Source organism: Phoenix dactylifera, unplaced genomic scaffold (assembly GCF_009389715.1).
Source record: "Phoenix dactylifera cultivar Barhee BC4 unplaced genomic scaffold, palm_55x_up_171113_PBpolish2nd_filt_p 000664F, whole genome shotgun sequence".
In the NCBI taxonomy this organism is placed as follows: Eukaryota; Viridiplantae; Streptophyta; class Magnoliopsida; order Arecales; family Arecaceae; genus Phoenix; species Phoenix dactylifera.
In genome coordinates, this window is record NW_024068051.1 from 111305 (window position 1) to 128445 (window position 17141).

Genomic DNA, 17141 nt, shown 5'->3' on the forward strand with positions numbered 1-17141 from the left:
CTCTCTCTCTCTCTCTCTCTATATATATATATATATATATATATATATATATATATATATATATATATTCTCCAATTGAATTAAAAAGTTTTTTTAGAAATATTGTAGAGAAGGATTCACTGTCATCATTAGAAGAATTTTTTTTTATAAAAAAAAACCTTCATCCCTGTAAGCCACTCGTAAGATCCCTCTTGCAACAAACACCTTTTATTTATTTATTTTCCTCTCTACCAATGTTGCCGCAGCATAGCACACTTAAGGGGCCAATATAGAGTCGGAGACTAAGGATAGGTTGTCCTAGGAAAGGATAGCAAAGGATAAAAGTTCTGTTATTTTTTCCCGTGCAAGTACGTATCCGGTGGGAAACATGAGAATTGGGAAGATAAGGTGCTAGCTGCAATAGCCTTTGTAAAATATTTAATATACTCATTTAGTTCGCAAAAAAAAAAATTATTAAAATATTTTTTCTAGAAAGCTGATGTCTGAAGAAGTGGTTTCTGCATGTTTATTGACTATAAAAAAAGTGGTACATTTCAGAATAACTTATGTTTGGTTGAATATCTACTTTCTTGAAAAAGTTGTGTAAAACATATGTTATATGTTCTTAATAAAGAGAGAGACCTTATCCGATTATATCTAAAAGCTTAAGACTATATTTGGAAAAAAAAAATCTCACTTTTCAATCGGTGGGAATTAGACTTTGTCACATTCCATATTAATTTTTTTTTTCCTATATTGATTTTTTTTATGGGAAAGCCAACTTTCCATCTCTATTCTTTAAAAACTCTAACTAAATATAAGATATTTTTTCATCATTTTGTTGACTGCACTTTTCCTTCTCCTCTTCATGCAAACCAAATGCGTCCCTAACATACATAAAGCACCACATAAAAAAAAAAAAAGTAAGATGAGAAAAGATTAACAAAATATGACAAATAAATACATGATTGTGACATACATTTGGAAAATATAAATTATGATATTTTATCTATGTCTCTTCGAACCAAAGTACTTGCTGAAGATACGGTTCTATATGTTTTACATTCTACCCTTCCCTCCCCTTTTTTATCGGACGGAAAAGAAAAAGGTTTCATACTAATTACAACTAGCATTTTAGAGGGCGACAAGAAACCAGAGTTCAAATATCTGGTTGATGAATCATAGCGATGGTTGTCATTATAGTCCGATCCATAAACTTTAAAATAAGCTCTAATATTTTTGTCACTCGAGCAATTTACGTACCAAGTGACTCGAAGATCAAGAGATCCATGCATGCACCCAGTTATTGTCCACAGGCCTTTAAAACTTATTTAGATCGTTGCAAGGTAACAGATACAGGGGAATCATCATAAGTTTAAATTTTGAAGTACTTACCAAATCTCCAAGAACACCGCAAAGTAGTTTGTACAGGATGACACATCATTATAATCCAACCTATCTGAGAAAAAAGCATTTCCACAGGCAACAACAGCCAAAATGTAAAACAGGAGGCCATCAACATTTTATTATATAACTATCTTTATAATAATCAAGAATAACATAAACCATGAGATATATACTTCTCGGCATAGTAGTATCAAATTAGAGTATGCCAACTATTTCATACTCGACGACTAACATGCCCGAAGGGCACAAGCACTATAGAAGGCATGACAAACCAAGATACATTCATTTTAGTGTAGATCAATAAGAACATGGCAGGATAATAAGTATCTGAAAACCAACTCCAAAGTAGAAGTCACATTATCGAACAACCATCTTCCCCTTTGCTGTTCTCAAACTAAATTCTCGAGCTAACTCTTTTAGGGCTACTTTTAAAACTATACTCATAGATTACAAAGAGCTCAGAAATGCCAATAGAGATTTGTAGAAGCAAATAAAAGACAGGGTCAAGTCAGTTTTCCAAATCTCATTGCAGTCCTACAACTGCATGCATTCATGCTTTGTAGCATTTTCTGGATAATGCATGTAAAAACATTTTAGTAGTGATCAAACTGTGCATTTCATTAAGCCTTTATCCACATTTCTATAAGCATGCTCATGTTTTCCAAATTAAAACATTTTGATAATTAATTATTCTGTGGACAAAAAATCCACTACATGTTACCCAATTACGTTTATCCTTATAGTTGATCAGGTCAACAAACAAAAATACCCAGTGCAAACAACATAATAAATTATTCTAGACATTTCCATGGATATAACTTGATGCTTCATATCAGGTTCAGTATGTGCTCATACTTGAGCAAGCATCCATGTTTAGCTCATAACCACAATGCACTTGGCTAGAACAAAGTCGAACAATAAAATGCACTTGGGACTACCAGCCACCATAGCATCTTGCAGAGTCCTATACTCTTATACAACATTTAGGATGGACCTATTAGTCAGCAGACAAGAATTTATCACACCCACCAAACTGAACAAGAAAACCCGAAAGGAAAACCTACAGATACCAAAATGCAACTTATTGTAATAAAAGAATAAATTTATGATGATAGATTGCAATTGATAAGTGTTGCTGGAAATGGGACCCGGGGGCGGCGGCCGTCTGAGAAGGAGGAGCTCCGGTGTGAGATGGCGGGTGGCGGTCCGTCGGCGGGCGACATCCTCCGGGGGACCTGCAAAAAGCCGGTGGCCGGGGTTTTCGGCGCCGGCCCTCCGATGTCTAAGTCAGAGGGGGCAAATGTATGGGAGGAGAGGAAATATGTCTCAAGAGTTTCAGAGTCCAACCCCCTCTAAGATGGAAGGGTTCCCCTTTTATAGAAGGGTATAGAATTACCTGTGATGTGACGGGGCGAACGGGTTACTGTCATGATTGAGCACGTCGTATGAATTAATGCACGATCGTGTGAATTAATGCATTGCCGTAGGAGATCAGGCCGAAGCCAATGAGTCGTCGTGGCTGATCGGACGTAGCCGAGCGGGTCAACTGTTTGCCGTGGAGGGCTTGAGATCCGTAGATAGCATCCGCATTAATTGTTGAGTGAGCCGAAGATCAGCAAACATGAGTGGAAGGGGAGGTTTGTCACTTTTCCGAGGTGCCCCTTCCTCTATACATGAGTGGAAGGGGAGGTTTTTCTTCCTCTCCTTCGAGCTTTCGTGGGGATTTGACCCGAAATGGGGGGATCCCCGACTAAAGGCCCTCAACCGGATCACCGAGCTCTTGGCGGACGAGTAGAGGGCATTTGATACTCTACGCAGCCTTGGGGGCGATATCCTTCTAACCGGCCTTCTGAGCGAGGAGGCTTTGATGAACATCGGCTTGAGCTCGGCGCGCCCCGAGGGTAAGAGCGGTCGCACTGCTCCTCCTTCATTTTGCTATTTTTTGTCTTATTTGCTTCTTTTCTTTTCTTAGTGCTGATCTAACACTTAGAAATTTTTTCTTCTCTCCAGACATTCCCAACATGGTGACGAGCAACACCGCGCTTTTCTCCCGTCTTAAGAGGAGAGCGGCCGAAGCTGGCGGGGCTCTTTCCAAGCTCAAGAAGAAGGCCAGGTCGGCCAAGTCGGCCTCAACTTCTGCTCCTGCTGAGGCGAGAGGCTCTGGGGCCGGAACTTCCGGATCCGTCCGGATAGAGGCCCTGGCTACCGAGCGGGCGAGCTCGGGTTCTAGGGGGCTGACGGGTTCGGCGCCCCCTGCTTGCCCCGTCCCCATCTCTCAGCGGCCTGGTCGGCCAGTTGTTCGCCTGCGATGCTCGTGCCCCCAACCGAGCAAGGGCCCCGGAGTTTCAAGCTCGGACAGGCCGAGTTCGTCGGGGGCCGGAGATCGCTCCGGGATGGGGTCCAATGACCCGGCGTCCCCGATCCATGAGGGCAATTTGGCCCTCCGAGACAGCGAAGTCGCACGCGCAGTATTTTGCCGCGCGTTGCTCCCAGCCGACCGGGCCGAGTTCGAAGCCATCGAGCTCGAAGATATCGTCGATCAGACATACTGTAATGCTGCCCGAGTAAGTCGCCTTCTCATTTTTTGCTTTGGTTATTGGTATTTCCTCCACGTTTACTTATCGTTATTTTTCCTGCAGCATCTCCATGAGATCGACACACTGGTATTCATAGCCTTGGGATGCCAGAATGAGGCTCGGCGATTCCAGAGGCAGCTGGAGATGGCCGAGAAGAGGCTTGCCGACTCTGAGGCCGCATAGGCGGAGGTTGCCGAGGCCAAGCGGCGATCGGCAGTCGATCAACTTGAGGAGGAGAGGGCCGTGCACGCTCTGACGAGGTCGGAGTTGTGCGCCTCTGAGGCGCATATGGCCGAGGCCCGTGCCGATGCCATCGGCCACAAATACGAGGGCAGGATTCTCCGCCTGAAAGTCGAGCAGCTCGAGGCTCGAGAGAAGAGGGCGCTGGAGCAGGTCCAGAACGCAGTGGAACTCTTCAAAGAGTCGGAGGAGTTTCGCGACATGTTGGAGAAGGAGGCCGTGGATGGGTTTCTCCACGGCTTCGAAAATTTTTGGAGGCAGATGCACAGGTTCTACCCCCAGCTCGACCTTGAGGGTATTCGGCTTAGGTCGGGGATCGGCGAAGAGAGCGAGTTCGATCTTCCCGCAACCCTTGAGGCCGAGGAGGAGGTCGTCGAGGCCGAGACTGACGCAGCCGAGCAAGCGGCCCAAGAGACTCCCCTTGGGGAAGTTGCCGGGGGCATCCCCGAGGCCGCTAGCGAGGCCCCATCTGAGGCCGCCGGGCATGGGATGATCTAATCATTAAAGAGTGGAGTATTCGCCAAAGAGCTAGAAGGTCCCGAGCCAATTCCTGCCGAGGACCCTCAAGTGATCATCGTGGATGACCCTGAGGTCGATGCCGATGCGGCTGCAGCTCCCTAGGACTTAGCCTTCTCTTTTTGTTTTCCTTTTTTGTAAGCGAGTTCGACTCTTGAATACGGCCGAACCTCAATTTTGTACTCGGCCTTTAGGCCTTTATTAATGAAGAACTTTCTTTTTCCAAATTTATGCTTGTCTCTTTTTCGCATAGTAGGTAAACTTTTACCTTGGCTGCTTAAGTTGAATTTCCCTCCTACAAATTTCTCTAAGTCTTCAAGCTCAGTTAAATCCATAGACTTAGATTCCGGTAGCGTTCGCTAAGTTGCCAGGCTTAGCTTTGATAGGGATCGTGTTAAGGCTCCGGGTTTAAACTTTAGGACAACTCGCTAAGCCTTTGAGCTCGGGCTTCGAAGAAGTCCCACTAAGCCTTTAGGTTTACCTTCTGAAAAATTTGGCCAAGTCCTTGGGCTCGGCTTCCAGAGTAAGCTTGTCAAAGCTTTAAGGTCGGGCTTCAAAGAGCTCCTACTAGGCATTTAGATTTTCCTTCTGAAAAATTTGGCCAAGTCCTTGGGCTCGGCTTCCAGAGTAAGCTTGTCAAAGCTTTAGGGTTGGGCCCCAAAGAGATCGTAAACCGAGGTCGGGCTACCGTTGGGGCTTTCGTACCTTTTAATCTCGAACTTGGTCGGAGTATCAACAAGTAGAATCGGAACTTACGGTGAGTGACTTGGCACTTTCGAGCTTGGCCAGAGTATCATCAGGCGGAGCTCGAGGTCGTCGCTATAGGCCGTCGTCGGCTTAAATCGACGTTCGGACTCGGCCAAGCTCTCGTTCAAAGGGCTCCGGAGCAAGTGAAGATTGTCTCGGAGATTAGTGGTGAGGAGAGTATGCGCGGGGTTAAGGGAACCTCGACTCATGGTTGATTCAGGAGAGCATCCCGACCTTGGTCAGGGGGTTCTGAGCTTAGTCGGGGTTTTGCCGACCGTCTTGTAATATAAGCAAGTAAATGCAATGACATAGGTGCTGGGTAGGGTTATACCTCTTGCACCATCGGAGCCGGGCATCTCAAGTGGAGGTGAGCGACTCCGCTTTGTGATTGGCCTTTAGGGGCGTTCCTCGGCATGTAGTCCGTTTCCACAAGTGGTGTTATCTGTTGTAGGGATGGCGCTTTAGTTGGAGTCTCGCGCAACAGCGTAGCTCACACCGACCGAGCAGGGGAGAATGCTGTGTTCCCTGCGAGGTATTGTCTGCTTTAGGCACGCCTGCACGCTCGAGGGTCCGCAAAGGTACTACCCCGTTGTTGAGGGCCTCGGGGGTCCGCGAAGGTACTACCCCGTCGTTGAGGGTCTCCGGGTCCGCGAAGGTACTACCCTATCGTTGAGGGCCTCGGGGGTCCACGAAGGTACTACCCCGTTGTTGAGGGTCTCGGAGGTCCGCGAAGGTACTACCCCGTTGTTGAAGGCCTCGGAGGTCCGCGAAGGTACTACCCCGTTGTTGAAGGCCTTTCCGAGGTCGAGGAAGCTTGGGCTCACTGTCGACTCAGCGGGGCATCCCGACCTTAGTCGGAGAATCGAGCACGAGGTCGAGGGAGCTTGGGCTCGCTGTCGACCTGGTGACGCTTCCCGAGGTCGAGAGAGTTTGGGCTCACTGTTGAACAACGGGGCATCCCGATCTTGGTCAGAGTCTTTAAGGGAGATCGAGACTGAGCTTGACGTCGACGTGGCGAGGTGTTCCAGGCTTGGCTGAAGCATCCGAATCTGGTCGGGCATCTGAGCTTGGTCGAGTTTTCTGAAGATCACAAGTGTCCCAATATCAGGAGGAGCACGGAATAATTAAAGGAGAACTGTGAATGAATTAACATGAGAGGGGACGAGAATCGTATTCCCAATCGCCGAGGACCCCTGGAGGGTTTACTGGTAATACATCCGAAGATTTTCGGAATTCCAGCTTCGTGGAATAAGGGTCCTCTTAAGAGATTCCAACTTGTATGCTCCGGGTCGTTGGACTCGTGCGATCCGGTAGGGTCCTTCTCAGTTCGGGGCAAGCTTCCCCTGCTCGGTGGGCTGAGAAACTTCTGCTCTCCTGAGGACAAGATCTTCTGCCTTGAAAAGCTTGGCCTTCACTCAGGAGTTGTAGTACTGCGCCGTATTTCGTTGATATCTTACCATACGAACTCGAGCTGCCTCCCTTGTCTCCTCGATGAGGTCCAGGTTGCCCCTGAGTTGAGAGGAGTTGGAGGTTGCATCGTAATGTTCCACTCTTAGTGAGGGGAGTCCAACTTCCAGAGGGATGACAGCTTTCGTTCCGTATGCCAAGTTGAAGGAGGTCTCGCAGAGGATATTGTAGAGGTCATCGACCCATTGCCTCTTGGATCGGTCGAGCCTAGCCTTGAGCCCCTGGAGGATGGTGCGATTCGTTACCTCTTTTTCTCCATTCGTCTGTGGATGGGCTACCGAGGTGAAGCGGTGATCGATGCTGAGCTCAGAGTAGAATTCTCTGAAATGGGTGTTGTCGAACTGGCGGCCGTTATCAGATATAAGGATGCGGGTGAGTCCAAATCGGCAGATTATTGACTTCCAAATAAAGTTTCGCATCTTCTGTTCGGAGATCCGGACCACTGGTTCGGCTTCGACCCATTTGGTGAAGTAGTTGATGGAGACGACCAGAAATTTTTTCTGCCCGATAGCCAAGGAGAATGGCCCCATGATGTCAATCCCCCATTGGGCGAATGGCCAGGGGGCGTCGATCGAGGTCAGCGGAGCCGAAGGTCGGCGCTGGATGTTGACGTTCTGTTGGCATGGATCGCACCTTCGGACGAAGTCCGTTGCATCCTTTTGAAGTGTGGGCCAATAGTATCCTTGGCGCAAGATTTTGTGGGCCAGTGCTCGGCCTCCCAGATGGTTTCCGCATATCCCTTCGTGAACCTCTTGCATAGCATAGTCCGCCTCTAACGGGCAGAGGCATCTGAGGAGGGGAGAGGTGAAAGATTTTCGGTAAAGCATGCCTTCATATAATATGTATCGGAAGGCTAGACGCCTGATTCGGCAAGCCTCAAGCTAATCGTTGGAGAGGGCCTCATTTTGTAGATAGTTGACGAGCTCGTCCATCCAACTCAGCTCGATGTCGACGCAGAGGGTTGGCTCAGGCTCCTCTGTGCTGGGCGTTTGGAGATATTCGAGCATTGTCGCCTTAGGAAGCTCGCTCATGCGGGAAGTCGCCAGCTTCGACAGTTGATCTGCCCTTAGGTTCTCCGTCCTGGGAATGTACTGGATATTGAAGGAGCCTAAGGTGGATGTAAGGTCTTGCACCTTTTGGAGATATCTCTGCATCGATGGCTCTCTTGCTTCAATGTCTTACAGAATTTGGCTTACGACCAGTTGGGAGTTACTAAAGACCTTCAGGTCCTCTGCTTTCAGTTCCTTTGCCAATTTGAGCCCGGCGATGAGCGCCTCGTACTCTGCCTCATTGTTCGAGGCTGAAAACTCGAGGCGTAGGGCCTGCTCCGCGACTACTCCATCTGGGCTTGTAAGGATAAGACCTGCTCCGCTACCCCCCGAGGTCGAGGAGCCGTCCACATATAGGACCCATGGCTGCCTCGGGGTCTCCTCCATTGGCATGAGTAGGAGCTTAGGATCGTCCGGTAAAGTGCACTCCACTATGAAATCGGCGAGTGCTTGAGCTTTGATCGCCGGCCTCGGACGGTATTCGAGGTCGAACTCCCCGAGCTCGACTGCCCACTTGGCAATCCTCCCGTTGCGATCCGAGCGTTGCAGAATCAGCTTCATAGGTTGGTCGGTCAGTATGCCCATAGTGTGGGCCTGAAAGTAGCGATGGAGCCTCCGAGCCGAGATGACCAGGGTAAAAATTGTTTTTTCCAGTTTAGAATATCGGGTCTCGGCATCCCTCAGGACCTGGCTGGTATAATACACTGATTTTTGAAGCTTGCTCTCTTCTCGGACCATGACCGAGCTTACCGCAACCGGGGAGACGGCCAGGTACAAATAGAGGAGCTCATCCTGCTTTGGTTTTGTGAGTAATGGAGGGGAAGCAAGGAGATGCCTAAGCTCTTCAAAAGCTTGCTGACATTTCTCCGACCACAGGAAGTTCTTCGGTCGCTTGAGGATTGTGAAGAATGGGAGGCACCGCTCGGCCGACCTGGAAACAAATCTTTCTAGAGCCGCGACCCATCCCGTGAGCCGCTGTACCTCCTTGACCGTCTTTGGTGGCACCATCTCTTGCAGCGCTTGGATCTTCTCGAAATTTGCTTCGATTCCACGCTGGGTGACTACGAAGCCAAGGAATTTGCCCGAGGTGACTCCGAATGCGCACTTAGCAGGGTTACAATCATGGAGATGACCACAGCGTCATCATGAGGAGTCTCAACTCCTTCCAAGTCCTTGTCCGCAAATGAGATGGCTTCGGAGGTGCGTGGGCGCTTCGGAGGGGTCCTTCCCTCGATTGGTTCTTCAGCCGAGCTTCATCCTCCAATGGTGTTGATGGTGCCGGTGATAGGCCCGTTGTCATTTGGATTTTCGGACGGTGCAGCATTTTCCACTGGCCTCCTTTCCTCACGCCAATTTTGCACAACCGGTTGAGTACCTCGCGATGGATAAGCGCCTCGATCTCGTCTCGAAGCTAGAAATAATCCTCCGTGTCATGGCCGTGGTCCCGGTGAAAACGACAATACTTCCTAGGATTGCGCCGAGCTCCTATATCCCGCATCGGGGGTGGAGGTCGAAAATAGTCTCGACCTTCTATCTCCATTAGGACCTCTGCCCGGGGAACATTTAGGGGGGTGTAATTCTCGTACCTCCTCGAGGGCATTCGTGGCCGCGGCAGAGATCTTGGTCGAGGCGGGGACCTTGGTCGAAGCTGTTCCCGCTGTCGAGGTGGGCTCCTCAGCCGAGGCTGGTTCTTGTCTCGGCGGGGGGATCGGCTTCTCGGGTGGCCGCGCTCTTCACAGCGTTTTTTCTGCTTCTTTGAGGCCTGCTCGGTCGCTCCCCGCCTGGAGGCGATAGCTTCTTCGGCCTTTGCATACTTCCGAGCTCGGGCCAGCATTTCAGTGAAGTCGGCGGGGAAACTCTTCTCAATGGAAAACAGAAATCTGTAGGAGCGAGCCACAGTCTTTAGTACCGACATAGCTATCGACTGGTCGAGCTCGCGGACCTCCCAGGTTGCAGCGGTAAAGCGGTCGAGGTATTCTCTGAGGGATTCCCCCTCCTTTTGCTTGACGTTCAGGAGGGAATCCAACGTTCGCCGCTGGCGCCGGCTGGCAGCAAAGTTGGTGGCGAACTTCCTGCCGAGCTGCTCAAAAAAGGATACCGTGCTCGGCTTCAGTCCGGAGAACCAAAGCCGAGCCGTTCCCCGATGAGTCGCTTGGAAGGTCTTGCAGAGCACAGCCTCCGAGGACCCCTGCAATGCCATGAGGGCTCGGTAACTTTCCAAATGATCGAGGGGGTCGGTAGTTCCATTGTAGGGCTCCACTTGGGGCATTTTGAACCTTGGTGGGACCGGCTCATCCTCGATCTGGTGGGAGAAGGAGGACTTGGTGGTAAACTCAAAGTCACCCTCACGCCTTGCCTTCCTGCTGTGAAGCGCTTCAATCTGGCACTTAAGGTTCTCGACCTTCCCGTCGAGCTCCCCAGCCTGGGGGATTGCCACAATGGTCTGCTCTGGCTCATGACGGTTCGGGGCTGACTCGGCTTCCGAAAGCTGCGGCTTTCTGTTTATGCTCCTCCCTGGCAATTCTCTCCGGGGAGATGCCCGGGCTGAGCCTTGGCGACAGCATCGTTCTTCATTATTGGCCCTCGGGGAGCCGTGGAGGTTTTGGCCCTGGCGCACCGGTCCGTTTGGAGGAAGCACTAGCTGAACCTGGGCCTGCGGAGGCGGCATAGGTGGGGCTTCCTTACGTTGCAGGCCTTGGACCGCTGCGGCCAAGGCTGAAACTGCTGCACCAGGATATTGAACTGTTCCGGCTGGACCTGGAGAACTGGGTTAGCCGGAGGTGGCGAGTTCTGGACAGAGTGTCCAGGACTTGGTGGGAGACGCCGGGAGGCATTGGAGGCTCCTTTGCTTCTCAACTTCATGGCCACAACTCGGGCCCTTCCTCTAGCGCCAACTGTTGCTGGAAATGGGACCCGGGGGCGGCCGTTGGCTAAGAAGGAGGAGCTCCGGCGTGAGATGGCGGATGGCGGCTTGTCGGCGGGCGGCGTCTTCAGGGGGACCTGCACAAAGCTGGTGGCCGGGGTTTCTGGCGCTGGCCCTCCGATGCTTAAGTCAGAGGGGGCAAATGTATGGGAGGAGAGGAAATATGTCTCAGGAGTTTCAGAGTCCAACCCCCTCTAAGATGGAGGGGTATAGGATTACCTGTGATGTGACGGGGCGAACGGGTTGCCGTCATGATTGAGCACATCGTATGAATTAATGGACGATCGTGTGAATTAATGCATTGCCGTAGGAGATCAGGTCGGAGCCAATGAGTCGTCATGGCTGCTCGGACGTAGCCGAGCGGGTCAACTGTTTATCGTGGAGGGCTTGAGATCCGTAGATAGCATGCGCATTAATTGTTGAGTGAGCCGGAGATCAGCAGAGGCCATGCGCATTGATTGTTGAGTGAGCCGGAGATCAGCAGAGACCATGCGCATTGATTGTTGAGTGAGCCGGAGATCAACAGAGGCCATACGCATTGATTGTTGACAGCGGTAGTAGGATATGGTCCCCGTTTGAACTGTAGAAGGATATGACCGCAGCGGGTGGATGGTGAGGCCGGGCTTCCGAGGTCGAGAATGTTGAGGTCGGACGTCTCAAGGTCGAGCGCCTGGTCAGGAGCTCTGAGGTCGGGCGCCTCTGAAGCCGGGCGTCTTCAGGTCGGGCGCCTCTGTGTTGGGCGTCTTGGTCACATGCCGGCGACGCATTCATGTGCTTCGGGGCAATTTATATTCCCCCAATAATAAGAAATAGTGGTATGCTGTGTCCCAAGTTTCCTAACAAATTTATAATCCGACGGCGATTGCCTTCATATTTACTTCAAGGTTCAAGATCGATAATGAAAAATAAACAAAATCACCCCGATAAGGCGATAATGCAAATGCAATGACCTATCCTGTTTTAATAAATCTGATATATTTGTATTAATTAGTAACGCATACTATTCTGGTTATGCAAATTGGCACTAATACTTATCCCTGAAAAAAAATTATGAATATATGATTGAATTGCCAATTTTGTTTTCACGCTCTTGTGCAGGCACAATAGCACAAGGCTTTGAATGATTGTATACTGATGAGGCACTACATAAATTGGAAAAGTTATCTACTTTAATATATAAACATCTTAAAAGAATCAAACACGACAGTCCAAATTCTGTACCAGCAAAATAGAAAAGCAAAAAAGCACCAGAAATCTTGGTAAAATTGGGGGAGGATAACACTCGTTTCTTACAAAAGGAATAGCAAGATACAAGGCTATAGCACAAATCAACTGTAGAGCAACAATACCAAGACGAAATCATTCAACAGAACCAATACAAACCACCATGAGCTCCTGTTATTTCCTAAATCTAAAAATATATTTCCAGGAAAACAGACAACAACCTTTACAGATATATCATTTAAAACAAAGTATTGATTTATATTAAACTTTACGTGCAAAGGAAAACAGGAGAGAAGAATAACAGGTCATTACAAATGTTGCTGGAAATTGGACCCGGGGGCGATCGTCCGTCGAGGAGGGGGAGCTGTCGGCGGACGCGAGGGAGTGATGATGCGTCGGCGGGCGGCGTCCTCTGTCGGGGTGCCTGCAGAAAAGCCGGTGGCCGGGTCTTCCGGCGCCGGCCCTCCGATGCTTAAGTCAGAGGGGGCAAAATAGTGTTCAAAGAAAATGGGAGCAGTAGTGTTTTTTTCTCTCCCTCTCTGTTCCCCCCCCACCCTTGAGAAGCACGGTTCCCTTTTATAGGGGGGGTTTACCTGCGATGTGACCGGACAAGGCCGTCGTACAGCTCGGCACGTTGCTTGATCTGGTGCACGGACAAGTAAATAATTACACTGATGTCGGAGGTAAGGCCGTCGTACGACCTGAGCCGTCACGCGATCGGATGAATCATTGCATTGATGTCGACGGTGAGGCTGGGGTCAGACTTATCATGGCTGGGGTCATGTGTAATAAATGCTGGGGCAGTGGCAGGATATGGCCCTTGGCCGGACCTCGGAGAGGTACGGCCGCGGCAGGTGGTCGACAAAGACCAGCCTTTGAGGTCGGAAGTCCTCTAGGTCGGATGATCCGGGATCGGACGTTCTGGGGTCAGGCGCCGACCTCAGTCGTCCGGGGTCGTCGACTGCGTAGTCTTCCGGTGGCAGGGTTATTGTATTACTGGGGAAAAACCGTATTCCCCCAACACTACCCCCCGACTTCCGAGTTCGAGCTGCAGGCTCGGACGTGGGAAGTAGAAGTTGTTATCGTGGTTATCGAGGTCGAAGGGGATCACGCCCGTACCCCTAAAGCTTCTGTAACAAAGTCCGCGCCTTTTGAACCTTCGAGGTCGCTTCATGTGGTGGATTTATGATGAGGTCCGCGCCCTTAGGCATTTCGAGGTAGTTATGGCGTGGGCTGCGCCCTTTGGCCCGTCGAGATCGCTTTATACAGCGGACTTATGACGGGGTCTGCACCCTTACGTATCTCGAAGCAGCCATGATGATGATTACGCCCTTTAGATCTCCGAGATCGCTTTGTACGGTGAGCTCATAACGAGGCTCCCCGGGCCCGATGAGGTGGCGCCTCGACCTTATAATCGAAGCCGCCTCCTTAAATAGGCACGCCGTTTCGCGCTTCGAAATGAGCACGTGGCATGATCTGAGGTCGGACGTTTCCGATTTCGTATTGGCGGAATAACGATCTGGGAGGCTGGGGTTATCTCGGCGCTCCACGTGTCCCTGAGGCTTATTAAATGAAGGGAGCGGAGGTGATGTCCGCTCATCTTTTAAGGTGATCCGGTTTAGTGGGCTTATGATGAGGCCGTGAGATCCGATGGGACGGCGCCTCGGTTGCGTACCCGGGATATTGATCCGGAGTGAATGCGGTGCTTCGGGTTCCGAGGTTGACACCTGGCACGATCTGGACGGGGGATGGAAACTAAGCCCGCAAATCCGGGCCGTCAGGGGGGTCTATATAAGCCCCTCGAGTCTGCCCTAATAGTCCTATTTGGTCGCCCTTTGCTTTTGTCGTCCCTACCTCCATTCTCTCTCCCAACGATACTTTGCTGACGGTCCCCGGAGCGGTTTCCGGCGACTCTTTCCGTAGGTTCTTGCCCCGTGTTATTTAGGGTTTCCCTTCTTCTCCTACTTACTCCTCTCATCTTTTAGTTTACTTCAATTTTCTGAAAAAATGGGTCTTGGTCCGGAGGAGGTAGGGTCAAGCTTATCGAAGGAGGAGCTGGAGTTAATCCGCTCCCGGTTCTTCTTCCAGCCCGGGTTTCGTCTCGAAACTGCAGGGCCGGAAGATAGGGTGACACGGCCGCCCCCAGGTCGGATCGCGATTTACCGCGAGACGCTCTGGGCCGGCCTGCGGTTCCCTGTTCACGAGTTCGTGAACAACTTGCTGGTGAAGTATCAACTCGTCCCAGCACAGCTTGCTCCGAACTCGTGGAGAACTATCATCGGGTTCTTGTCCTTGTGCCTCGCGCACGGGATTCCGATCTCGGTGAGCATTTTCCGCCGGTGTTTTTTATTAAAGAAAAACCCGGCGGATGCAGAGTGGCTATACTTCGCCTTTCGGGGTGGTATGTCGCTCTTCCAGGGTGCCCCTTCCTCTATTCATGAGTGGAAGGGAAATTTTTCTTTCTTGCATCCGAGGTGCCGTGGGGGTTCAACCCGAGGTGGGGGCATCCTCGGTTGAAGACTCTCAACAGGCTCTCCGATCCCTCGGGGAGGGAGCTGAGGGTCTTGGACTCCCTACGGGCCCTCGGGAAAGGATTCAACCTAACCGAGCTCCTACGGGAGGGCGCCTTGGCGAGCGTGGGTTTGAGCTCGGCGCGCCCCGAGGGTAAGAATAGTTGTCTCGTCCTATTTTTACCTATTTCTTCTTTTCGCTAACACTGGTCTGACACTCGAAAAATTTTTTGGTTTCAGACATCCCCCACATGCCGACTAGCAGCACATCCCTCTTTTCTCGGCTGAAGAGGCGGGAGGCCGAGGCCGGCGGGGCCATCCCTCAGCCCCGGAAGAAGTCGAAGTCGGCCGCTGCTTCCACCTCGGCCGGGGCGGGAGGCCCGGAGGCGGGGGTCTCTGCGGACGCCCGAAGGCGGGCGCCAGATACCGGCGATGCGGGCTCGGCAGCCCCACTCCGTCCTACCCCTGTCGCCCAGCGGGGAGGACCGATGGTGATCCGACTGCTTCAGAGCCCGAGCCGAGCAGGGGCCCCGAGGTCCCCAGCTCGGGCGAGCCGAGCTCCCCGAGGGATCAGGCGGGGAGGTCAGCCGAGCCGGGGTCCCCAATCCTTGAGGGGAGCTCGGCCTTCCACGATGCCGATACCGCGCACGCGGTATGTCGGCATGCCATGCTTTCAGCGGACCGGGCCGAGTTCCGGAGGGCGTCGCTGGAAGAGATCGTCGACAGTACCTACTGTAATACTGTTCGGGTGAGCTATTGCCTTAACCTCTCATTGGCTACTAACTTATGCATACACTGCCTGCTTTTTACTTATAGCTGCTTTCTTCTTCTTTTTTCCTCTTTTGCAGCGTATCCATGAAGTCGACTCCCTGGTGTTTATTGCCCAAAGTTGTCAGGCGGAGACTCAACGACTCAGCCGACAGTTGGAGCCGGCCAAGAAGAGGGTCGCTGAGCTGGAGGCCGCGCTGGCCGAAGCCGAAGCGCGAAGGGAAGCCACCAAGGCCGGGCAACTCGCCATGGTCGAGGTGCTCGAAGAGGAGAGGGCCGCCCATTCGTTGATGAAATCGGCCCTGCGTGCCTCGGAGGCGCGCCTGGGGGAGGCCCAGTCCGAGGTCGCGGGTCTGAAGTACGAGGCTGGGGTCTTCCACCTCAAGATCGAGCAGCTCGAGGCCCAGGAGAAGAGGGCGCTCGAGCGGGCCGAGAACGCCGTGGAACTCTTCAAGGAGTCAGAAGAGTTCCGCGATATGTTAGAGGAGGAGACTGTGGACGGGTTCCTCCGGGGCTTTGACAACTTCCGGAAGCAGATGGCCCGGATATGCCCCCAGTTCGACCTCTCGACGGTCCGTCCGAGGATGAGGTTCGGGTACGGCCCCGACGACGACGACGACGATATCCCCGCTGCCCTCGTGTCCGAGGAGGACCTTGCTGAGGTCGAAGCCGAGGCAGCTGAACCGGCGAGGGCGGAGGCCATACCTCGTGAAACCAGCGAGGTTGTTCCCGCGGCGCCAGCCGAGGCCCCCGCCGTAGACCCTGAGCCCGCGCCCGCTGCAGACCCTGAGCCCGCGCCTGCTGAAGACCCGCAGGTCATTCCTGTAGACGACGAGGGTGATGCTAATGAAGCCGCCGCCTCTTAGGACTTCGGTTTTTTCTCTGTTCATTGTAAACGAGGTCGGCCTACAACTTTGTAAAAGGCCGGCTTCTAGTTTTGTACTTAGCCTTTTGGCGTTTCATCAATGAAAGCTTTTTCTTTCACTTCTACATTTATTCTTCTTCTCTGTCTTTTTCACTCGGAAACGAGGTCGGTACTTCTGCCGACTCTCGACTTCGTATCCGAGCCTTCGGATAATATTAATAAAGACATGTTCTTTGGCTATGTCTTACCTTTCTTCTGGTGTGTATAAGTGTCCGAACTCTGATTACGCTAGCTAGGGGGGGCTCCGAGCTTAGACTTTAGGAAATTTCACCAAGTCTTGTAGCTCGGATTCGTAGGTCGCAGAGGTTGCCAAGTTTGGCTTTTAGGTTCTCATGGCTCCGGGTTCGGGCTTCGGGCCCCCAAGTGGGGCCGCGCTAGACCTACATAGGTCGCCACCGAGGTGCTCGGCCAAGCTTTTGAGCCTGGCTCTTGGGGCGCAAGCCCGTAAGAAAGTTGTCCCCCAAAGGGGAGCTTAGGCCAATAGTCACATCGTCGCCAGGTTTTTCGCAGTCATTGCCCTCGGACTCTGCCGAGATTCAGGCGAGCGGGATTGGGGCCTGTAAGGAACACCTCGGCCTTTGAGGTTATCTTCACAGGTTGATATCGGAGTCTGGGCATGGGGGCTGAATTTGGCCCTTGCCCATAAGGGTTTATATGAGTTGTGGTGGAGATCGTCGGTAGACGAAGCATGCACAAGGTCAACGGGAGATTAATCTTACACCGACTTGTAGAAGCAATCCGACCTTGGCCAGATTAAGGTCCCGATTTCAATTGGGGTTTCACTGTCAATACGTAGATAAATATAACAAG

At 51.5% G+C, this 17141-nt stretch overlaps 1 protein-coding gene across 1 annotated transcript; it reads left to right on the plus strand.

Annotated features, from left to right (window-relative positions):
* The first annotated feature begins 15305 nt into the window (after window positions 1–15305).
* On the plus strand, window positions 15306–16272 carry LOC120106848 (tropomyosin-1, isoforms 33/34-like). The gene is made up of 2 exons (XM_039119949.1): window positions 15306–15386; window positions 15487–16272. Exons 1-2 carry the CDS (start codon window positions 15306–15308, stop codon window positions 16270–16272), a joined length of 867 nt encoding a protein of 288 aa, XP_038975877.1.
* The last annotated feature ends 869 nt before the right edge of the window (window positions 16273–17141 follow it).

Coding starts and splice junctions, on each gene's coding strand:
- LOC120106848 (XM_039119949.1), top strand. CDS start 15,306: ATGCTTTCAGCGGACCGGGCCGAGTTCCGGAGGGCGTCGCTGGAAGAG. Junction 15,387..15,486: donor CCTACTGTAATACTGTTCGG/GTGAGCTATTGC, acceptor CCTCTTTTGCAG/CGTATCCATGAAGTCGACTC.